The sequence below is a fragment of the Hemibagrus wyckioides genome, linkage group LG12 (assembly GCF_019097595.1).
Source record: "Hemibagrus wyckioides isolate EC202008001 linkage group LG12, SWU_Hwy_1.0, whole genome shotgun sequence".
NCBI classification, from domain to species: domain Eukaryota; kingdom Metazoa; phylum Chordata; class Actinopteri; order Siluriformes; family Bagridae; genus Hemibagrus; species Hemibagrus wyckioides.
Window position 1 is genome coordinate 13,900,856 of NC_080721.1, and position 25,194 is coordinate 13,926,049.

At 37.9% G+C, this 25,194-nt stretch overlaps 1 protein-coding gene across 11 annotated transcripts in view; it reads right to left on the minus strand.

The window, feature by feature from the left end:
- Positions 1-936: 936 nt before the first annotated feature.
- LOC131362781 (RNA binding protein fox-1 homolog 3-like) overlaps positions 937-25,194 on the minus strand; it is a 207,788-nt gene continuing 183,530 nt past the window's right edge. For 7 of the 11 annotated variants that reach the window (XM_058405055.1, XM_058405062.1, XM_058405052.1 and 4 more), the window contains 7 exons: positions 25,111-25,171; positions 24,907-24,960; positions 19,936-20,068; positions 18,691-18,730; positions 18,200-18,258; positions 15,566-15,644; positions 9,202-13,119 (listed from right to left, as the gene is read on the minus strand). In XM_058405055.1, the coding sequence (XP_058261038.1) occupies positions 13,072-13,119; positions 15,566-15,644; positions 18,200-18,258; positions 18,691-18,730; positions 19,936-20,068; positions 24,907-24,960; positions 25,111-25,171 (474 nt within the window). In that variant the 3' untranslated portion in view covers positions 9,202-13,071. The other 4 variants (XM_058405060.1, XM_058405056.1, XM_058405057.1 and 1 more) reach the window with 3 other exon arrangements.

The following is a 25,194-nucleotide window of genomic DNA, read 5'->3' on the forward strand; positions in this document are numbered from 1 at the left end:
TGGATGATTTCCACGATCTGTGGTTTTCAAAAATAACAATAATAATAATAATAATAATAATAATAATAATAATAATAATAATAATAATAATAATAATAATAATAATAAAACCAGACTGCAGAACAGAAACTACCGATGACTCGAGATTCGTGTCTGAATCAACAAGGGCTATAATTCAGGACACTTCAGGAAAGTGCAGAAACAAATTCACTTCACTTCTGGCAAGATAATTTCAATGAACTCAATTTCAATGAGAAAGGATTAATATTGAATGTTCAGTATGGATTGAAGTTTTTTTTGCTACATGTATATTTATTTACTCTAAACGACAATATCTACGTCAATGTCAATGTTCAGGAAAAAAATAATACAAAACAATATGGATATGTATATATATTTATATAGTCTGATTTAATCTGAATGGAATTAGAATTTACATCTGAATAATTGATGTTAAATATAAAGATAAAAAAGGGTCAGTGAACCAGGTATATATTACACTCCTACTTATACTACAGCTGATCTCTCTCTCTCTTTCTCTCTGTCTGTCTCTCTCTCTCTCTCTGTCTCTCTCTCTCTCTCTCTCTCTCTGTCTCTCTCTTTCTCTGTCCCTCCTTCCTTCCCTTCCTTATTTTTCTTTCTTTCTTTCTTTCTTTCTTTCTTTCTTTCTTTCTTTCTTTCTTTCTTTCTCTCTTTCTCTAAAGATAAAGTGTTTATATGTATATGAAAATCTATATGAATGAGATATGGAGGGTATCACAGTGTACACACATGTGCACACACACACACACACACACACACACACACACACACACAGCAAATGTTAACATCTCCACATTCAAAGACTCAAAACTCACAAATGTCAATTTTCCAAGAAAAAAAAATTTCCTCTATTTTTTTTTTTTAACAGTTTGTCTTTTACCCCTGGCCCCTCCATACGCCCCCCACCCGCACCCTTAACAACTATCAAACCCCCATAAATGCTTTTATACAATTTATTTTGGATAAAAATGACAAAATGTCATAACAGTCAGCCGTGGAACGTTACTGCGTGGAAGCATTTTATAGATGAGATTTTCAACCTTTAAATTCTAGTTAATAAAAGTCATTAGTCATAATAGATATAATAATATTAATAATAATAATAATAATAACAATATTAACATCAGGGCTCATTCTTACGACTAAAAGACATATATATATATATATATTTTAATCGTGTAGCTTAGCTTCTTGCTGGAAGTACCTGGGTTGTTGAACGAGAGAGTAAAGAGCGACAGCAGCGGTAAAGTCTTATCACTTCAGAAGATTACGAATCTCGATGAAGAACACCATCCAGTTCTGCGGTCCAGCACTGTATTTAACACACTTCCATCAATTTCCCCTCACAAATCCAACTGTGTATCATTACCGTCACATTATGACGTGTATCCTGTTTAAGGACCGATACAGTTGCCCAGAAGTCACGTGGTACAGGAATTTTCTCCTCTATTACATATTTATTTATTTATTCATTTGGATGTATTATCCTTTATTGAACTTATCACTAATTTAGTGGCTATTAATCAGCCTACCAGAGATTTTAAGTCTAAATCTGTTGTAGCTATTTTTCTAGTTAATTATGGTACTATGGTGTTATCTCACCCAGTGGCTCTTCACGATCACATGACAGCCTACACCTGGACAGGATGAAGGTGAACACATTCTTCCTCCAAGACCCAATCATGCTAAATTACAGGGCATCTGCCCTCTTCAACACACATGAGCTCACATAAGGGCATGATTGGCCAGACTGACAGGGGGGAAAGAACTTGCCCCTCCCACATGGTTAATTTTGCTGTCTTGGATTCCCAGCTATCGTTGTTCTCCCGATGCTAGCGAATTCACATCAGAGAACACACTCCAAACCGTGCTGCTAGATTAAATATAATGCCTGCCTGGGAGCAGTGTATTATTTTCATATAACTGCCTTGTCTGGAGTGTATTATTTCACTTTTATTTACAGCAATTTGCCAACAAACATTACAATGTTTAATTAATTAAAGAACTACACGCGTTCTTACAGTTTACAGTTAATCTGGTGGGATAGCTGAGAGACTGAGAGCTTAAAACCAAAACTCCAGCTATAGATGATAAAGAAATCTCTCCTAACAAAAAAACAACTATTAAGAGAATTAATTTATGATCCCTGTAAATGAGCTGTTGCTATAGAAACGAGAACATATGGAGATGGATGCGGAAGTCAGCAAGTGTGCGTTAAACAGTGCTGGATCCCAGAGTGAGTTCTGTAGTCCGCTAACCTTTTCCACAGGAGGTTAGAAAACAGGAAGAGAGTCATGACATCAGAAATATGAAGTTCAGGTTCTTCGATCATTGAAAAGAAGAAGAAGAAGGACGAGGAGGAGGAGACATGGCCCAGCAGGAGATGCTCAGCCATGTTGCAGAAGAAGGATCAGGAACCTTTGATATCTCCGTACGGATCTCCTCCTCACTCTATGGAAATGCCGTCACGGTAAAGAGTCTCCAGAACGCTCCAGAAATCCACGTTTAATCAGCGCCTGGTTGTGCGGGTTGTTTTTTTTTGTTTTTTTTTTCCTAAACACTGTGGAAGCACAACTAGAAAGACTTCGAGAATATTTCTGAGGATTTCTCAGATAACAAAAAAAGAGCATTGCATCCAAGAAGTGTTATAGGAATGAAAGCACAGAACAGAGTGACATCACGGCACAGGAAGTGGACTGACCAAAGTCCCCGAACAGAAAGTGGAATATTTATTAGAATAATTATTATTATTATTATTGTTGTTGTTATTATTATTATTATTCATATGAGATCTTTGCTGTGAGTCTGAATGCTCTGGTCCATCATCACGTCGATGGTGTGGGCGGAGACACAACGCTCGGCCTCGTTCTCTCAGCCGTGTCCTGACGCCATTCTCCCCGTCACTGTTTATTTGTGTGTGTGTACGTATACATGGATATTTATATCTCTTAAACACACTTTTCTGCATCAACAAAAATATAGAAAAATAAAACGCTTCATGAAAACGGGCTCTGTCCTCTCCTTCTGCTTTTTCATCTTCATCTTTTTTTTGCGCACCCATCTGTTTTTCAGTCATTCTGGTCTTGTGTTTCTCGCCATTTCATGGTTGTTGCTCTCGGCTGCACTGCACTCCTCCTGTCTCTCTCTCTCTCTCTCTCTCTCTCTCCGCAATTTTACTGAAAAATAAAATACACATCAGGTGAAGCTGAGAATCTGCTTTTAACTTCTTAGAATATTTTATCAAAACTTTAAAAGAGGAATAACTAAAATGTGCATCAGCTGAAGTATGTGATAATCTCAGGAGCTGAAAGTGAGGAAATTAATAATGATTTAAAAATAAATCTCCAAAGTGTAACAATTTGACTGTTCATTACTGAGGAAAAGAGGAGATAAGGAAGAAAGAAAGAAAGAAAGAAAGAAAGAAAGAAGTAGCATTAGATGAGAAAGAGCCCTAGGATGAAAATAAACAAATAATTTACTAAGTAAATAAAGAATCAGTACTAAATAAAGAAATAAAGGAAAAAAGAAACAAAAAAAACTGAGTGAAGTATTTTTTTGGTATAAGGTGATTTTTCTTGTAATGTGATTTTTCTGATTTTTATGTGTAAAGCGATTGTCTTTGCAAAGCGATTTTTTGTGTGAAGCAATTTTTTCTGTGTGATTTTTTTTTGCAAAGAAATAAAGAAGAGAGAAAGAGACCTTGGAAGAAAATAAACAAAGAATCAACAAATTAAATAAAGATACAAAACAGGAGGAAGAAAGGAGGTTTGTAATGAAATGTTGTAAATGAAATGTTTGTTGTAAAACAATTTTTGTGTAAAGTGATTTTTTGGTATAAGGTGATTTTTCTTGTAAAGCAATATTTTTTATAAAGCGATATTTCTTTGTAAACTGATGTTTGGTGGAAAGTGATTTTCTGTTTAAAGCGTTTTTTTCTGTGTAAAGTGGATTTTCTGTTTAAAACAGAGTTTTTTGCAAAGCGTTGTTTGGTGGAAAGCGATTTTCTTTGTAAAAAGATTTTCTTCTAAAACAATATTTTGTGTAGAGAAATGTTTCTTGTAAAGTGATGTATTCTGTACAGTAATCTTTGCTGAACTCAATGTTTTAGTGTTGTTTTGTGTAAGACACTGATTCCCTTAAAGGATTTTTTGTGATTCCATTTGGCGATTAATTTAAAGAAATATTTTGAGCATCATGAAACACTAAGGAGTGACGCCGCTGTCCTGTAACCTCTTTATTCACACACTAAATCCAACCAGTTTACCTTTATATGAGACATATACTGTAGAAACATCACATATTCTTCAGATAAACAAAATCCATGAGATTTATACATAATTTCACATCCATATGATAAGAATCACAGCTCTCAGAAAAAAAGAAAATTATGTGGAATTGTCTTGAAATTCAGATAGCTGATCATAAAAAAAAAAAAAAAAAAAAAAAAAAGGTATATTTTAAACACGACACCGGGATGAGTATCATGTATATCAGATAAAAAATAATAATAGAAAGAGAAAAATAAAATATGTAAATACATCCATAAGAAGATAAATAGAGACATATAAAAGATAGATAATAGACTCAGCAGGATATGCAGCATGTACACAGAACTCTATATACACATCACAATGGGTTTTTTTTTTGCTCGCCTTCTTTTTGCTTTTTCAAGAAAGATTTCTTCCAAAAAACTTTCTCTGAAGCTTGTATTTATAAATCATTAGAATTCTTTGTGTTTTTTTAAATAACTCATAATGTCACAATTGTTAATTAAAAATATAAATATTTTTTATTTTATTTTTTATTTTAAAATATTAATATGAATAAATATAAGCTTTCTTGATTTTCTGCTGTATTTATGAACCAAAGAAAATACATAAATACATAAATACATACATACATACATAAATAAATAAATAAATAAATAAATAAATAAATAAATAAATTGGAAGAAGACCGATGTACATAGGGAAAAATGGAAAATAAATAATATCTAAGCAGTGCAAAAGTTCATAAAGCATTATAAGGTATTATTAGAAGTTGTACTCTACACTGCATGCCAAAACCGGAAGAATTCCCAGCTTGATGATTTATGAATACAGGCTTCGTTAAAAAGGTTTCCCAGAAGTTTCTTTGATAGTAGTGACGTAAACATGACAGCCTGCGACGCACGGCTTTTCCAAAGACCCAGAGTTTATACATTTTCTACATAGGAGGTGATTAGTAGATACATTATACCTGTGCTGATATGTAGACTTTATAACAGAGTCATATATAGCTGCGAAATATAAGTATATAGATTGTTTTAATATGTACCTGAAAATAATAAGATACAAAAAAAAAAAGAAAGAAAAAAGCTAAACCCGTTTGCTGGTTCGTTGGACAGGAAACTGTAAAATGTACATCACTGAAATAAACTTTAGAAATGATAAGGTATTAAAATAAAACATTAATTCATTGTTTATTGTTATATATATATTTTTTTTTTTCTCATGGCTCGATACATAGCAGCCTTCGTTTGCACAGATGCATGAGGGAAGTGACGTAGTACAGAAAGACAGCTGCCTTGAGTTAATACGTGTGCGTGTTACTGATATACACTGGAAATCATCTTTAATCAATAATTCCATCAGAAATAATCATGGTATCGATAAATAAAATTGCAAAACTGTTTTATTTTCACCTGCAGTGATTTCTCCTCCCTATAAAGTAAACTGTAAGATATATCGAGGCGCCCAGACGATATATTTTTATTTCCTGATTTATTTCATTTGCAGCCCGATAGAACGTATTGAAGTGGAACAAAAAGAATAAAGAATAACGACGATGCTGAAGTGGTGTGTGTTCGGTGCGCTGGGGGAAAAATCTCCCACTCGTTATCCATCATTCAGTAAAACCCAGCAGAGTTTTACTCATCAGAATCTGTAACGTGTTCAGTATCAGTCTAAATGTGTGATGTCGGGGGTGTAGATGGTGTTTAGACAGCGTTTAACCCTGACTCTGTGGACGGTCACATCTTCAACTGGCGCTCCTGAGATTCCTTTATTGTTTGGAAAATTGGTGATTAATAAAAATAAATAAATAAAATAAAAAATAATAAATAAATAAATAATAACAATAATAAAAACAAAGCTAAATAAAACATAATGAAAAAATAAATATTTATTTCTGGTTTTACATTCAGCATTGCAGCTATGTTTTTTTTTTTTTTTTTTTACTGTATTCAAATAAATAAATAAATAAATAAAGAGATCCATAAATATTTCCGTGTCAAAAACAGCTGGTAAAGTTACACATCAAATAATAAAATAAATCTAAGCAGTAAAGTTAAAATGACATTAAAATAGTATTAATTTAAATATTAATGGTGTTATATATTGACCTATTTTCCAAAGGCTGTGTTTAATGCACCGTCATTGACTTGAACGTCTTGCGATCTGAGAGCTGCTTCATGGTGTGAAAAGTTTACTAGATCATTATACACTTCCCAGGAAGATTTTCACCCAGAATGCACGAGTTTAATTCCAAAGCAGTCAAAAAGTTCCTCGACTTCCTTTCGACTAGCGAGTTATCATGTTATCTGCGTAGCCGGCTATTTAGTAAACCGACACACGCGTCTGAGACTTTAGACTATAAAAAGAAGAGAAAAAAAGAAAAAAACAAGCTCCAAGTGAAATTGCTACATTGTTCCTGCCATCAGGTTCGGTTAACGTAAATACAGCATGATGTGCACTCAGGGGAAGTCGACGAGGGTGCATTAAAAAAACAGAAAAAACACAGCGGCGCGGGCATCCACGTACCGTACGCTTGCTTTATTTTAATCCAGATCTGCTCCTTCTGCTGCCGAGAGCGTTTGAAGATTTGCTGGTTCACAGATGCAGGAGGTTTGCTACACTGAGCACTTCACTGCATTGATTAGCCCGTTAAGATTTAATGCCTAATTAAATCAGAAGTCGAGCGGCTTTTGGGAGCTGTGTGTTGTGTGGACTCACATTGATTCGCTTTGTGTGTGTGTGTGTGTGTGTGTATATGCACTTTCCTCGGCAGATGTAAAAGAGACCTTTCTAATCAAACCTCAAACTGCATTAGGTCAGCAACACACACACACACACACACACTCGGATAAACATTTATGAGGACCCTTAGGCATGTATAAACATATAATCATATATACGGATTGTAAAAATCTCTCCTGCTTCTGAAATAAGATGCATAGACCGAAACTAAATAAAAAACCTCTTGGGGAATGTTATTTTTTTCTGCTCGAAATAATAAAACACTCCACACAGGACACAGACTCTAACCTCAGTGTACAATCATCACCAAGTGTATCAAACTGCCAGTCGGAAGATTTAAATATAAGAAAGTGGTTGAAGTTAAATGCTCTAGGATTTGGAAAGATTTGGGAACTTTAACAAACGTTTGTGTATTCCTTTTAGTTTCATATTTTTAGTTATTTTAGGAGGTTTTCACACCGGGAGCTGGGAGCGTTTGCTGCAGTCTGAATCCCGGAGCTCCTCAGCACTGGTCTGGTTTCAGACTCATTTGCTTCTCTTGAACCCTGGTGCATCTTACATCATCACAAATGAGAGCACAGTGTGACTCACAATATATTTATTTAGGTGTTATTACATAAAGTAAAGCTCCTCCCCTTTTCTGTGTCCCACAACCTTCCCCTGACACTCTTCCTACACTTGTGTTGTGGAACCAAATGTTGTTCAGTATGAGTCGTGTTCACGTTCACATTGCAGTGCAACCAATCTCTTAAAGGTAGACTTGGGTTCTGTACAGTGCTGCACTCACTGCATTATATGACAGCTTTCACATTGGTTTTCATGCAAAGTGATTTTTTTTTGTTCGTTTCAGACTAAACCACAGTGTGAAAACCCCCTCAGTGTAAATCAGACCTCTGTATGCTGAAAAACACTGGCAGTGTAACTGTACATATGAGCTTTAAAAGTTGGGGTTGTGTGTATGTGTGTGTGTGAGTCTGTCAGTTTTCCTGACTTTTCCAGACAAAATGCATAGACGAAACTCTTAATACCTAATATTATTTTTTGGTTTCATGTAATAAAACATTACAAAAGTCCATATTCTAGCCTAAACTAAAAGGTATAAATGTACTGTTTGTGCATATCTGAACGTCGAAGGCAGGGCTGACGTCGAGAAATGAAATAAATAAGTTGCTGATGGTACAGTGAACGGTTTTTACGTTATCAGAAAGTTTTCTGAACTTTACAGAGTGCAGGGAAGTCTCTTCATCTAACCGGAACAATGACACACAAGTCGTGTGTGAGACAACATGTGATTAATATTTGTTTAACAATAGAGCTGAAGAAGCATGGATGGCTCTGATTCTACACCTCATGAATATGTAAAAATAAATAAATACATAAATAAAAATAAATAAATAAATAAATAAAAGACACTTGTTAGCTGAGTAAGATTTGCCTTGCTGAGAATATCTTTTCCTTTTCTAATTAGTTTTAATCCTTTCCTGAAGATGGAATTTTTAAATAAAATACTTCACCCTCTCTTCCATTTAAATAGTAATTTTGTATCATTAATGATTTATTATATTTTTAGAATTACAGGACAATTTTCCGATTAATGTAATTTTATGTAATATATATATATATATACTGTATATTTGACTACTTTAAACTTTCTTTAAAGATGGTGATGTTTAATCTCCTGTTATATGACAAAAAATACATCCTAAAGAAGCATAACAAAAAGAAGCTGTTTTCCAATTAAGAAAAGAGAAGCATAGAGAATTATGTCATCAAACAGACATTGTCCTGAAATGAACCCTAAGTAGTGACCGTGTCAGGTGACCAGATCAGCAAGCCGTCAGGAAATAAACAGGAGTGTAAGGGTTGTGTTTGATTCAGATGTAAACCAATATAACCAATGACATCATACTGAGCCCAGACACACCCACACACACAACTGCAGGAGTGAATGTTGTGTGTTGGGACAGTGCATTGTGTTAGTGTGGTGTGGTGGTGTGGTGTGACGAGGCCATCGGGAGCCGGACGTTTCGGCTGTCGGACACGAGGAGTTCGCTCGCTTTAATTTAGTGTGGTCGGTGTGTTAGTCTCGGCTTTAGTAGGGTGTGAAGCGACTGTACGCTCCTCGGCAGAGGCTAGCCTGCAACATCAAAGATGAAAAAAAAGAAGGGGCAGTCAGAGTGATGGAGGCAGAGATACCTTCCCTCTCCTTCCTCACTCCTTTCCTTCCTGCAGAGAGCCAGATCAGGAACATTGATCCATTCAGAGCTTTGTTTTCTTTTGCTTTTAAAAGGCTGTGCTGTGTTTCTCTGAAAGAAGGTGCTCGTGTATTGATTGCACTTCATATGTGTGTTAGTGTTACAAGCATTTTTTTGAGGCTGATGCAGGGAGAAACTCTTAAATTCACTCTTACAACCCATTTTGGAGTGTTTTCCACTTCCTGTATTTCTTCAGGCCAAAAAAGAGAAGAAAACCTGGACAGACTACACTAGAACTTTTCTGGGTTTTCTGGATTTCCTTCATTTTTGTGTTAAATATATTTTATATATAAATCTGGATCCTGATTTGTCAGAAGGAGTTGATTCATTTTCTCTAACAGGTGATCTGAGAGTAGTGAAGCTGCACATCTTGAATGGATAAAACCAGTTCTTGTGGTATAAGTAGTATAAAATGTTTGGGATATGCTGTTAGAGAAAATGAATCAACTCTGAAGTTGTTATTTAACAGATTAATTGAGAGGAACAACTATAGATGGTGAGGAGAGCCAGACGCGAACCATCATCATCTCTTCAAATTCATTGTCACTCACTCAACGATAGAGCTCTGTTTTGATGATGATTGGCGAGCTCTGATGAAGGTCTCCAGACAGATGAAAAATCAGAAAACCACGATCATGATATCAGCTGGTGAGGTCGTATTTATTCATACAGATACTTAAGCCTGTTTATATGTAGACGTACCTAAATAAAACACTTACACGTCGTTTTGTGCGATTAATTTCAAGTCAAAGTTTCACACCAATCTGTAATTTTACTCTCCACGTGTAGTTGAGTCTATTTATATTAGAAAGGCGCAAAGATTATAGACAGTTCAGTCAACATGATCAATAGCGAAACTCTTATCGGAGAGCCACCTGAGAAAGACGCGATGTTCTGTTTCATTTGTCAAGAGCAAATGACATAAGGTCCGCTGCTGTAATCCGGCTGTAACGCCGGAAACGTAATCCTCCGTAATCACCTCGTAATTATTAGTCACTCTTAATCTAAAGTGGGAGTGAACCGTGAAGCTGTCTGGATCTTTCTCTCCTTCAGGAAACACTCGTTTCAAAGAGACGTCCTGTTAATATTCTCTTTTAAGTAGGTCTAAAGGTGCCAACCTCACTGCCAGTGGCTTTAACACGTTGTGATCCTCATCAGTCGGAGCTCTGGCTACGCTTCTCTCCACGGGACACGTCTCAAAACCTTCAAAGGCTCACTTTCCCTAATTGAGAAGAACTTCAAACTTTCATTAGAGCGAAAGAACCGGTTGCTGAACTTTCTCTCCATGCTGGAGAAAAAGATCCTCACGCGCCCTCGGAGGAGCTAATTACCGAATTACTGTCTTTTTAAATGCAAAGGAGCGCCGCGTTCCCATTCAGAGACGTTAATCAATTATGATGAAAGAATTAGGTGCTGGTGGATTGTATTCTCCATCTACATCAGCATCAACCTCACACACACACACACACACACACACAGCCTTGGGTTTTTATGCTTTTTAAGGTTCAATATAGTTTGTGAAAACACTCTTGTGGAAGGAAATTCAGAGGAAAAGAGGAAAGGAAACAAAAATTGCTCCAAGCAAAGTTTTAATTGAGCAAATAAGGAGGATTTGACGAGGAAATGTCATAATTAATGAAAGCTTTTAGCTAGCAGCTGCACTGCGGAACACTTTCCCTGTTTTTTTTTAAGGCTTGTTAGCATGACGCAATGCTAAAACACGACTCATTTATTGGGAGGAACGTGCCAATCGGTTCAATCAATCTACTCCACTCTTTTTCTCTGATGTACGTGTCGGTACGTCCCACGGCACACTGCAGCGTGCTCAACATGCTTGCTAAGCTCTGGAAGAAGAGCTCTCTCCTCACTCTCTGCCCGTTGTTTTCCATCTTTGATGTTGTGTTTAACGATCCTTCATCACGCTGCCATTGCTTTCAATTCTTTCGTACACGGAGAGCAGCTTACTGGAAACGTAAGGTGCTTCAGCCGAGAAGTTTGATGCTGCACAAGCTAGCTAAAAACAGACACATGAGATGACAGTCCCTGCGTCCCATCCTCGGAAGACTGCGTTTTTTTTTTTTTTATTTGGAAGAAAGCATAATGGGTGTCTTATAACTAGGCAGCTAAAGGTTTTTTTGCAAACGATCTGCCCTTATGCTTCCTTTCAAATGGAACACAGCCAAAATCTCAGGTGTAACTACTTCTCAAAGTTGCAACCTGCCCAGGGAGGGACCACAGCAAGAAAGAGAGAGAGAGAGAGAGAGAGAAAGAGAGAGAGAGAGAGAGAGAGAGAGAGGAGTGAGAATGCTGTGTGGGTGTGTGTGTGGGGGTGTGTGTGAACCTTGAGTTTTCTCTCAATATCGCTCTGTATTACATTGAATATTCAGATGTCTGCAGTGTGTGTGTGTGTGTGGGTGTGTGTGTGAAACATCTGCAGTCTTGCATTTTTGAATGATTCAGTAAAAAAAAGATCCACTAGAGGGCGTTAGAGATAGAGATAGCATAACAACACAGGAAAGGTGTACACCTGGGTCTCAAATTAAAGTCCACCACCATTCTGTAATTACTATATTGTTTATCAAAAATAATCCTGATCAAAATAATTTGAACAGAATTGTGTGAGGAGGCATGTGGGGCAAGTAGTAGACAGTCATCCTTCTGCAGGGATAATGAGGACATTCTAATGTTGTATGATGTTGAATACAAGTGGATAGTAAAAGCTTTTGGGTTTGTGATCAGTGTGAACAGGAAATCCAGATTGAATTCACTTTCCCTCTGATTTTTCACAACAATGCTTTAGTCTCAGTTTTTATGAATCTAAAAAACAGTGCATTCATGTGTGTTCACATAGGCAGCGTTTAGTCCATTTAAACAGAACCCTTGTGTTCACCTACACAGTGAGGTTCTTTATGCAGGTGAGAACACAGAGCACACTCGGGTCAGGCGAGTGTCTTAGCGAGGAGATCTCAGCCTGTTTCCACGTGAACTCTAGTGAGAAAGTGATTCGACTCTGAACTGCAGATGTGTTCTCTAGCTGTGAGCTGCTAAACCGAACTGTGAGACACATGAGAAATACAGTTAAAATGTTGAAAAAGTTTGACCTGTTATGGTTTCTGCCCCACATACCCCATAGACAGTGTGTGTGTTTGGTGTAAACAATTATGTACAAAATATAAGTTAATGTGAATACAGCTCTTGGTCATGGACTCAGAATTTAGGACCCAGTGGTGTGTGTGTGTGTATAGCATGTGTGTATAGTTTATAGTGTGTGTCTGTGTGTATAGTGTGTATAGCATGTGTGTATAGTTTATAGTGTGTGTCTGTGTGTATATAGTGTGTGTGTGTATAGTGTTTATAGTGTGAGTGCATAGTGTGTGTATATAGTGTTTACAGTGTGTATGTGTGTATAGTGTTTATAGTGTGAGTGTATAGTGTGTGTATATAGTGTTTACAGTGTGTATGTGTGTATAGTGTTTATAGTGTGAGTGTATAGTGTGTGTATATAGTGTTTACAGTGTGTATGTGTTTAGTGTGTGTATAGGCTTTGCCCATAGTGGGACATTATGTGACTATTTAAAGTTCAGTAGGTATAAATTGCAGGTCTGCTATCACTCTTTCTTTGCTAGCTTGCAGCTTACTGCCACCAGCTAGCTCTTCTAGTGAACTGTGAAGCACCTTTGTGGGTAAGCTTCCTCATGCCAGTACATAGCCTCTTCTTCACCAAGAATCCTGCCAGGCCTCCCCATGGGCACATGGCTCTAGTTGCAGTGATCCCTAGCCACTGCCCTGCTGCCTTGTGGGTAAGTCTACATAGACAAAGGCTCGGGTAGTGTTAGGGGGTCATTCAGCAGACTGAAGCTCCGGCAGCTTGAAGCTGCCTCACTTGTGTCCAACATCAATAAAGACTGTTAATAAGGAGGGAAGGTCTTCATCGGATATGATGGAGTATCATACTGTAATAGTGTGTGTATAGTGTGTATTGAATGTATAATGTGTATAGAACGTATAGAAAGTATAGTGTGTATAGTGTGTATAGTGTTTGTATAGACTGTATAGTGTGTGTATAGTGTGTGTGTAGTGTGTATAGTGTATGTATAGTGTATGTATAGTGTGTATAGTGTATATATAGTGTATGTATAGTGTGTGTATAGTGTGTATAGTGTATATATAGTGTATGTATAGTGTGTATAGTGTATATATAGTGTATGTATAGTGTGTGTATAGTGTGTATAGTGTATGTATAGTGTATGTATAGTGTGTATAGTGTATATATAGTGTATGTATAGTGTGTGTATAGTGTGTATAGTGTGTGTATAGTCTATGTATAGTGTGTACAGTGTGTATAGTATATGTATAGTATGTATAGTGTGTATAGTGTGTATAGTCTATGTATAGTGTATGCATAGTGTGTATAGTGTATGTATAGTGTGTGTATAGTGGGTATAGTCTTTGTATAGTGTGTACAGTGTGTATAGTATATGTATAGTGTATGTATAGTGTGTATAGTGTGTGTATAGTGTGTATAGTGTGTATAGTGTATGTATAGTGTGTACAGTGTGTATAGTGTATGTATAGTGTGTACAGTGTGTATAGTCTATGTATAGTGTATGCATAGTGTGTATAGTGTATGTATTGTGTGTGTATAGTATGTATAGTCTATGCATAATGTATGCATAGTATGTATAGTGTGTATAGTGTGTGTATAGTGTGTATAGTGTATGTATAGTGTGTACAGTGTGTATAGTGTATGTATAGTGTGTACAGTGTGTATAGTCTATGTATAGTGTATGCATAGTGTGTATAGTATGTATAATCTATGCATAATGTATGCATAGTATGTATAGTGTGTGTATAGTGTGTATAGTCTATGTATAGTGTGTGTATAGTGTGTATAGTGTATGTATAGTGTGTATAGTGTGTGTATAGTGTGTATAGTGTATGTATAGTGTGTATAGTATGTACAGTGTGTATAGTGTATGTATAGTGTATGTATAGTGTGTATATTCTATGTATAGTGTATGCATAGTGTGTATAGTGTATGTATAGTGTGTGTATAGTGTGTGTATAGTGTATGTATAGTGTGTATATTCTATGTGTAGTGTATGCATAGTGTGTATAGTGTATGTATAGTGTGTGTATAGTGTGTGTATAGTGTGTATAGTCTTTGTATAGTGTGTACAGTGTGTATAGTATATGTATAGTGTATGTATAGCGTGTATAGTGTGTGTATAGTGTATGTATAGTCTTTGTATAGTGTGTACAGTGTGTATAGTATATGTATAGTGTATGTGTAGTGTGTATAGTGTATGTATAGTGTGTATAGTGTGTGTATAGTGTGTATAGTCTTTGTATAGTGTGTATAGTGTGTATAGTATATGTATAGTGTATGTATAGTGTGTATAGTCTTTGTATAGTGTGTACAGTGTGTATAGTATATGTATAGTGTATGTGTAGTGTGTATAGTGTGTGTATAGTGTGTATAGTGTATGTATAGTGTGTACAGTCTATGTATAGTGTGTGTATAGTGTGTATAGTGTGTATAGTGTATGTATAGTGTATGTATATTGTGTATAGTGTGTATAGTGTATGTATAGTGTGTGTATAGTGTGTATAGTGTATGTATAGTGTATCTATAGTGTGTATAGTGTGTGTATAGTGTGTATAGTGTATGTATAGTGTGTGTATAGTGTGTATAGTGTATGTATAGTGTGTATAGTCTATGTATAGTGTGTGTATAGTGTGTACAGTGTGTATAGTGTATGTATAGTGTGTATAGTGTATGTATAGTGTGTATAGTCTATGTATAGTGTGTGTATAGTGTGTACAGTGTGTATAGTGTATGTATAGTGTGTATGGTCTATGTATAGTGTGTGTATAGTGTGTACAGTTGTATAGTGTATGCATAGTGTGTATAGTCTATGTATAGTGTGGGTATAGTGTGTATAGTGTATGTATAGTGTGTATAGTCTATGTATAGTGTGTGTATAGTGTGTACAGTGTGTATAGTGTATGTATAGTGTGTGTATAGTGTGTACAGTGTGTATAGTGTATGCATAGTGTGTATAGTCTATGTATAGTGTGGGTATAGTGTGTATAGTGTATGTATAGTGTGTATAGTCTATGTATAGTGTGTGTATAGTGTGTACAGTGTGTATAGTGTATGTATAGTGTGTATAGTCTATGTATAGTGTGTGTATAGTGTGTACAGTGTGTATAGTGTATGTATAGCGTGTGTAAAGAGGAAGGACTCACCATTGTGCCGACGCTGTACGTAGCGGCCGGGCTGATCGTGTGAGTGTAGGGATCTGCCGTTGCATAGACTCTACCATAGCTAAACACACACACACACACACACATGTACACACAGAGAGAGAGAGAGAGAGAGAGAGAGAGAGAGAGAAAGGGGATTTAACACTGGTGTGTCAGTGTGGTGCATCAGCGGTGTTGTGGTGTTGGTTTCAGTCAGGTGGTGAAGTGTAAAATGCTCCTCAGCAGGAGACTGAGTCCTCAGTGTGTAATAATGAAGATGTTAATGGCAGAATGGAGAAACAGAGACTTTATTCTACATTAAAGCAAAATCATAGAAACATATGGGCTCATCATATGTTCTAGATTTCTATCTGTCTCTCTTTCTGTTTCAATATATTTGTTTGTCTGTCTGTCTGTCTGTCTGTCTGTCTGTCTAGCAAATTGTTAGAAAAGTTGACAGCTGGAAAAATCAGAGAATAAGACATAGCCAGAGAAAATAAGACAGAAAGAGAAGAAAATTGAGAGATTGAGGAACTGCTAGAGGAGTAGCTCTCTCTCTCTCTTTCTCTCTCTCTCTCTCTCTTTCTCTTTCTGTCTGTCTGTCTCTCATTCTCTCTGTCCATTGTGTTTCACTACAGTTTTTTATCGCTGCCGGTTCAGAACTAATCCTCCTTCTTTTTTTTTCCTTCAGAGGCAGGACAAGATGCATAGCTTTTGTTTGTTTATTTATTTATTTATTTGACTTCACTTCATCCTCTATTTACTCTCACTTTTCTCTCCTCCCCTCTTCCCTCCAGCGCTTGCTTACAAATAGAGAAGGTCTGCAGGGAGCAGATAAGGGAACCTGAGCCTGGAGCGTAGGGCAGCGAGTCAACAGCAGTACAGAAAGAGAGAGTGTGAGAGAGAGAGAGAGTGTGAGAGAGAGAGAGAGAGAGTGTGAGAGAGAGAGAGAGAGAGAGAGAGAGATATTGAAAGCTCTACTCAGTAAATCATTAAGGTTAATATTTGATCATTAATTTCAATATGTTTCTGTTCTGCTGTTAAACTCAGATGAATATTAAAGCCAGTAAGTTTTTGGACAATGACATTAGCCATCATTCCACTGTGAGCCAAACAGGTACTTGAATTTGCTTCTAGAGTTCCTGGTCCTGATTCTGGTTCTCTCCAATAGTCAGGGCCAAAATACAGAGACCTGGTGCTTACATGCTTACATGTTAATTGGTTTCTCATACCAATATAGAACAATATTTATTAGTAAAAAAATTATCAATGACTAAAATAAAACAGTTTGATGATGCAGGTAATTTTTGGGCCAAAAAATCATTGGTTCAAATCCTGGGGATAAATTTCATGTACCAGAAACTTTAATTTACAGTGTAAAACTACAGTGACCTCATTTGTTTGATGCTTTTAACCAAAATGATTTTAAATTGAGAAATTGAGGATAGAAGTGAGCAGCATGGTGACTTGGGATGCGAGAGAATATTCAGGGCTTAAAACTAAAACATTAAAAATGAATAACTGTTCTCGGATAAATTTAACCAACCAAATATTTTTGGGTTTAGGCTCCTGAGACCAAGTACTGGGATAAATTTCATGCACCAAAATCCCTGGTAAAAAATTCATGGGATGAAGCTGTGCACAGATTCCAGGCACCAAATCAGTTCTGGGCTAAAGCATCCTGAGCACAGTTGATTCTGGGATAGATAAAATTCCTGGGCTAAATATCTATATGCCAAATTCTGGGATACATTTTACATGTCATAGATGTCTATATGCCAAAATCCCTGGGATTGTTAAATTTTTGAACAACAACAAAAAATGTCTAGGCTAAAGTTTCTAAGCAAAAATTTCTAAGGCTGAGGTCCTACAGTAGAGACAGGTCTAACAGGTCCATTATGCCAGTGGAAAGCAGCGATTCGCAGCCAATGGGCTGTGAATTTCGACAGGAGAAGCCATTTGTAGAGAATTTATCGGACATTTTGCGAGTTAGTTTACTGTTTCAAGTCTCGGGAGAAAGCCAGGCTAAAATCTTTAGTGAAGTCCCGCCACATATCCGATAATGTTGGGCTGAGACGAGGCGTGCGCTAATCGATGAGGGAGTCCGGGGCATTTATTCAGGAACAGAAACAAATACAGAGAGAGTGGAGAAACAAAACAAAACAAACGGCCCTGTCCCCGTGGCCAGAGCTAAATGAGTTTATATACAGGGAGAAATATGGGGGAGAAGAAGCAGGGAGGGAAATCAGTCCCTGTGGATACACACACACACACACACACACATACACACACAATCTCTCTCTGTTATTTGTCCCAGGGCCACTGATTGGTGTGTTGGAGTGTGTGGATCGATTGTAATGTTATTGATAAAGCTCAGGCAGCACAGGGGGCAGTGTGTTTAGATCATCACAAGCGACACACTCCATCCGTTACATCCATGACTATCCAATAGTGATAATGGACATAAATATTTCTGCTGTTCTTTTAGATAAAGTGTACACACACACACACACACAGTTCTTTTTTCTGCTTCTTTCCCATTCTTCCCACTTAATCTTTTGTTCACACCTCGGGCTGAGTAATTTCAACTCAAATCCATCACATTGCTTAGAGAAAGTGTGTGTGTGTTATACATACCTATCACTGTATGCAGTAGCTGTGGCAGGCTGGGCATATCTGTACGCTGCATAGCCTCCCTGCACACACACACACACACACACACACACCAACCATTAATAAAATAAACGATATTCTATGTATGGAGATGGAGATGGTGTGTGTGTGTGTGTTTTGTGAGATGATATTTATCTCTCTAATGGTGCAGAGGAGAGACTGATCTGATGCCAGTGCCAAATGCTAACCTCATCCTCATCCTGAGGATGTGTGTGTGTGTGTGTGTGTGTGTGGAGGGAGGGAGTTTAGAATTTGCTTGTCGGGTTTCTTGGTGTAGTGGAGGCCCATCTATCGACTCAGTTTTTGGCTTAGAGAGTGAAGTTGGAGCAAAACTAGGGTCGTTTTACACACTCTGTGAGTCGCAACCCACACACACACACACACACACACAGCTCTCTCTCTCTCTCTCTCTTTTAAATTTGAGATTTATGATGGAGAAACTGATAGATACTCACATAGATCTCAGCACCGTAGAATCCGTCCTGATAAACAACACTAAAGAGAGAGAGAAAGAGAGAGACAGAGAGAGAGAGAGGAAAAAAGACAGAGAGAAAGAGAATTGAACAGTAAGCGCTTCACTGCAGTTATATTAATAACATTTATGAACACAGGAAAGAAAAATGAATGTCAGAGTGATAATGGGAGAGTAAAGATGGAGTGATGGGAAGAGTGTAAAGATGGAGAGATGAAGGGGAGAGTAAAGATGGAGAGATGGAGGGAGAGCAATGATGGGAAGATTAAGGGAGAGTAAAGATGGAGAGATGGAGGGAGAGTAAAGATAGAGAGTTAGAGGGAGAGTAAAGATGGAGAGATGAAGGGTGAGTAAAGACAGAATGATGGAGGGAGAGTAAAGATGGAGTGAAAAGGACAGAGTGAGGACAGAGTGATAGAAGGAGGGTGAGAACGGTGGGATGAAAAGAGGAGTATTTTGATTCACTCATGCGACTCGAAGACAAATGACTTTGGTGCAGAGGAGGAGCTCAGAGACTTACAGAGATGGATGGGATACACATCTGTGTGTGTGTGTGTGTGTGTGTGTGTATGGATGGACAATATAACTCTTATATTATGCAAACGAGTCCATATGTGTAAACGTGGGCCAGTTTATCTACATTCCCAATATAGAACAAGTTATTTAGAACACACACACACACACACACAATTTAGAACACAGAGTTAAAAAAGCACATACATTCATCACTCTTTCAAACACAGGTCACACATGCACTCTCCAGTATGAACGTTCTCTCATACACCAGAATAGAATCCAATTTCAGATCTACTTCAGAACCAGAAAAGAACTTCAGAACTTCAGAACTTCAGTGCACATGAGAACCTCATCAGAAATCTACAGCAGAACTTCAGAACTGCCACAGAACTAGAATGGAACCTCAGAACTTTAGAACGGAACTTCAGAACTGATTTAGAAATTCAACAGGACTCTAAACTAGATCATCAGGACTGATTCTGAGTAACTACTGAACTTCACAATTTGTTTTGCATCAGATACCACATCATGTCTTCTGTCAAAGAGAGGGTAAAACAACAAATCATTAAAACTCCAAATCTGTTCAAGTACAGAACATCGAGCTCTACCTCAGCACCTGAACAGAACTTCAGAACTCATCAAAAATATGATGGAACTAGATTCAGAACACTAATTCAGAACTTTTTTCACAGGTTAGCATATGGTTACTCACGCTCCATAAGCGGGGATTGGTGGAGGAGGTGGAGCTGTGCGGAATGTGTTATAAACGGCTCGTCCTCTTCCTCTTAAATTAGCTCCTCTGTACGCTACTGCCGCCCCTGTGGCAGCGTAGGGAAACCCTGTTACTGGAAAGAGAGAGAGAGAGAGACAGAGAATAAATAAAACATTTTAGTGATTGTTACACATAGTGATTGTTTTAGTGATTGTTACTACACACACACACACACACACATAGAGGATAGTAACGCTGCATATTAGGCCACAGCCCCGGCATTTTTATGTGCACTGCATGTTTTTCTGTGTGATATCAGATTTCACACAGTGGCATCAAAACACAATCTTAGGAACTGCATCAGAATTCAAGAACACAGTTCCTCAACCACAGCTTCAAAAATCAAGACCATAATGTCCAGGTCCATATCTGCAGAAGCACAAGGACACCACTGCAGAACCTCATCGCTACATCAGTACTTTTCAAATGGGGTTTTTCAGAAGTAATAAATCACAACTGTTTCCTGGATCAAAGAACAAAATTCTAGAACAACAAAACAAAGAAACAAACAAAACAAAACAACAACAAAAAACATCAGTAAGCCAGACACCACAGAGCCCCTGTGATCTGGAAATTTCCAGAGAGACAAAAAGAAAACTCCAGTGTGTGTTTGGAAGTCCTGCCGGGATTCAACACCAGCAGTCTCTTTGATGTTGGCTGTTTTAAGTCGTTGACATGCTGAGCATCTAATCTAGGGATGAGAGCAGCTATCTAATCAACAGCTAGTGCTTAATTACCTCCTTCACACACACACACACACACACACTTAAGTGGTAAGGGTACTCAAACAGGATTGGGATGCAATTAAATCTACAGGATGATCAGAAGAACTCTTTCAGCTCCTCCAGCCATCTCACAGGGTTCTCATACACATTCCACTGTCATATCACTGTTCCTCACTTCATCTTCTGAAATTCTCACTCCGCTCTAAAAGTTTACAACCACAGTTACAATTACTCACTTTTATTTCCCCCACATGTTTTCTCAGTTGTAATTGGTTTGAAGCTCACAAAGCAGTTCCAGTAAGACAAACCTTTACTGGAAATGTTAATATTAGAGCTAAAAATTTCTACAGCTAAAAAAAGTTGCAAAAGTTTTTATTATTGTACTGAATCTCACTGTTCCTGGTACTGACATGGTTGTTAATAGTGCAGTCTCCCTGTCAATTGTGGCTGTCCATGGTACTGTATTACACCACTGTAATTCTGAATTCTGAATCAGAATTCATTACTGTATTGTATCACTACTGTCTACGGTACTGAATCACTGCTGTCCATGGCACTGAATCACTGCCATTCCAGGTACTGAATCATTGCTGTCCATGGTGCTGAAACACTGCTGTCATCGGCACAGATTTACTACTGTTCACGGTATTGAGTAACTGCTGTCCATGGTGCTGAAACACTGCTGCCAATGCTACTGAATCACTGCTGTCCATAGTGCTGAATCACTGCTGTCTATGGTACTGAATCACTGCAGTCTATGGTATCAATACACTACAGTCCATGGTACTGAATCACTGCCGTCTATGGTACTGAATTACTGCTGTCCATGGTGCTCAAACCCAAGGTACTAAATCTGAATGAAAACTGATTATTGTATTGTACTGTTGATCATAGTGAATCCCAGCTCTCCATGGGAATATATTTGGTCATTGTTCTGAACAGATATAGAAAGTGTTACTGAATTGCCGATGATTGAATCACATTTTGCCCACGTGGCTGAAGCACTTTTTTAATCATAGGTATTACAATAAAACTTTATCAGTTTATATGTAGAACAGAGTGTGATGCTAAATCACAGCCACACAGAGTGTGTGATGTTGAATTATGGCTGTTTGCAGTGCTGAATTATAGACGTCCATGATGCTGAAGTGCTTTGTTTCATCATTCCTGCTACAATAACACTTTAATAGTTTAGATTTATGGGTGTGTACAATGCTAAATCCCAGCTGTCCACACTTCCTCTGTGCAGAATGCTGCTAGAGTTTCATTATGTTCCAGTTGAAATCTTTGGACTGAACCATTGAGTAAAGAAAAAAAATAGTAATTTTGCCAAAATCTACCCCCCTACACTTTCTCTGTGGATGCCTTGATATCAGATAAATACTAACACATGATGCTAAACAGAGAACCAGAGATGCCTCTCTCTCAGGAAGCCCATTTTGGGCGATTACTTCATTTCCCTCCTCAGATAGGGAACCCAATCACACTGAATGAAGCCAATCCCCCTCTCTGTTCCCGTCTCCCCTTCCCTGCTGCTCTCACTGAGCTCACAGGGAGGTTTATGTTGCAGGATGGAGAAAAGTAGAGCTGTTTTGGCGCCATGCAGACCCCCAGTGGTACCCCCAATGGTATTGAAGAGGTTCTTCTGCCCCCTCAACCACCCCACCTTCTCTTTTGCCAATACCTCAGTCTGAACAACAGCATGGTGACTGATAAAAGAGGCATTAAAAAGAGAGGGAAAAAAGAGCAGAATTGAAAGGAAAATCATAAATCAGCATTTCAGAATTAGAGAATCATCAAAAATCAATTTCCCAAAGAGCCATAAAACTACTGAGGTTTAATAAAAGCTTCATACTGGCATCAGAAATTCAGAACTTGCATCTGAAGTGTAAATCTGCATCCGAACTATAAAATAACCATCTAGAACTCTGTCTTAGAACTTGATGAGGACAGCATAATGGTTCTTAACAAGAAATCTAGAGCTGTATCAGTAGTCTAGAACTGTTCTTCTGAACCACATCACAACTCCAGAAATTAATCAGAGCTTCAGAACTGCACCAGTACTCTAAAAGAGAATGGAAAGGGTAATCTAGAACTTCTGGACCTCACCAGGACATTAGAATTGCATCAGAACCCTAAACAGTAATTTGTAGAACAGTATCAAAACTGTAAAACAGAACTTTATGTCTATGTCACAGCTATAAGTCTTCATTCAGCCTCAAATAAACTACACAACAGCATCAGCTGTATAGAGCAAAACTGTCAAGCAGAACCACAGAACAGAGGCTCTAGAACCAAGCTTCAGAACAGCATTGGACATTCTAACAGGCTCAGAATGCTAAAACAATCTCCAGAAGTGTATAAGAAGTCGAGAACAAAACTGTAGATTGCAAAGACTTTTATCTTGCTTCCTCGGTTCTCTATTTTATCTTCAGAAGACGGGCCATTCTGATACATCTATCAATTTTTTTGTTTCTGCATTCCTCTGTGTGTGTGTGTTAGATTAAAGAGTGTGTAAGTGTGTGTGTGTTAGATTAAAGAGCGAGTCTTTCTGGGCCCAGCTGGTCAGCATATGCTGCCGTTTAGGCTTGGCAAACTGCGCTGAAAAATTAGCAGCCGATGAATCATAGCAGCCGAGAGCCTCCCGCCTGCTACACGCTAAAACACTCGCCGTGATTTATTACACCATGGCAAACAGACATGTCTGTGCTGTGTGTGTGTGTATGTGTGTGTGTGTAATTATGCATATGTTAGTACACAGGCAGTCTCTGAATGTGTGTGTAATGGTGTGTGGATTCACGGTGTGTGCGACACGCTTACAACAAAGAGTCGTCACTTTATCACTTCTCTCTGACGCTCCCTGCTCCTCTGTCAGTGCTTGAACGTGAGCCGTGTGTGATATTGTTGTGAACAGAGTTCAGCCCCGAAACCATCCACACACCGCAAATCAATAACACACACCACCCACATGCACCGGGAGCAGTAATAAGGACCATCATGTGTGTGAGACTTGTCGAGTGCGCACTAGTCTATCTGTTTACATTACGGATGCACCACCCACATCGGGGGTTGTGCTGTAATAATAAGAAAATAATCAACGACTGGGTGAGGTGATGATTTTAGTCCTTTTATTCCACTGCAATTTACCTACAATTATATATTTTTTAAAATTCCTGGAACAATGCCATCCTATTTATACACTTATTTTTTTAAATTTTTTTTTAAAAAAACTAGGTTTTTTTTTTAAAAACAAGTTCCTGTTCTCACTCACATTACAGCATCTATCTTGCTTCATTACCAAGAAAAAGTTGGGACTGTTAGGAAGCTCTGACACTGGAGACTCCTTCCATACTTACATACATACATACATACTTAAACACATTTCTCCTTATCTTCTGGTCATGAACTCGGTTGATTATCCAAATGTTGTTCACGTGTTCCGTGCCTCACCTTAAATGTAGTCTGGATCTTTCTGCTCTGTTTCTGAGATCTAAGATATCCTTTTTTTTCACTTTTCTGTGCTTGTCATTTTTAACTCTCACCCATTTTTTAGCTGTCATTATAAACCAGACACATAATGACTGCACTGTAGATACAAACTAGTGATCCTCTAACGTGAACATTAATAAGAGTTAATAAAGCCATTATGACGAGTAGTGAGGTTTATTTAAGTGTCACAGTGACACTCTGGTAATTATTGAAAGAAATAAAAGACAATACAGTAATATCAAAATGTTTATGATCAATATTCTACATCATTTTATTGTTATTAATTTAGCATTTTTAAGATTCAAAATGGGTACTGTGTGTGTGTGTGTGTGTGTGTGTGTGTATGTGTGTGTGTGTGTGTGTGTGTGTGTGTGTGCCAGGTTACGTTATTTAGAGCTCGGCTGTAAAGCTGTCTGAGGAATGAACAGACTTTAGCCTAATGAGCAGAAAGGCACACAGTTACAGCTTCAATGTGGTCAGCACTTCTTCCTGATGAAATATTACCCATCTCACACACACACACACACACTCACACACCCACCCACACACACACCCACCCACACACACACACACACACACACACACACAGGCAGTGTACAACTATACTGCAGGAAGAGAGAGAGAGAGAGAGAAGTAGATAAAATGTGTATGTGTGTGTGTGTGTGGGTGTGTGTGTGTGTGTGTGTGTGTGTCTCACCTGCGTAAAGTTCAGGTGCATAAACGGCTCCCACCACAGGATTCAACTTCCAGCCTTGAAAACACACACACACCCACACACACACACACACACCCACACACACACATTAGTAAGGGACGCTGAAGCGTGAACACAAACGTCATGGCTCAGTTTTATACTAACATTCTGATGGATGGTGTAGTGTACAAACTTTAGCCTCAGTACCGTTGGTGTAAGGATTGGCCGCCTTCTTGTTGGTCATCACTCTCGCTGTAGCGTTGTTCACCTGCTCACAGAGAAGACCAGACA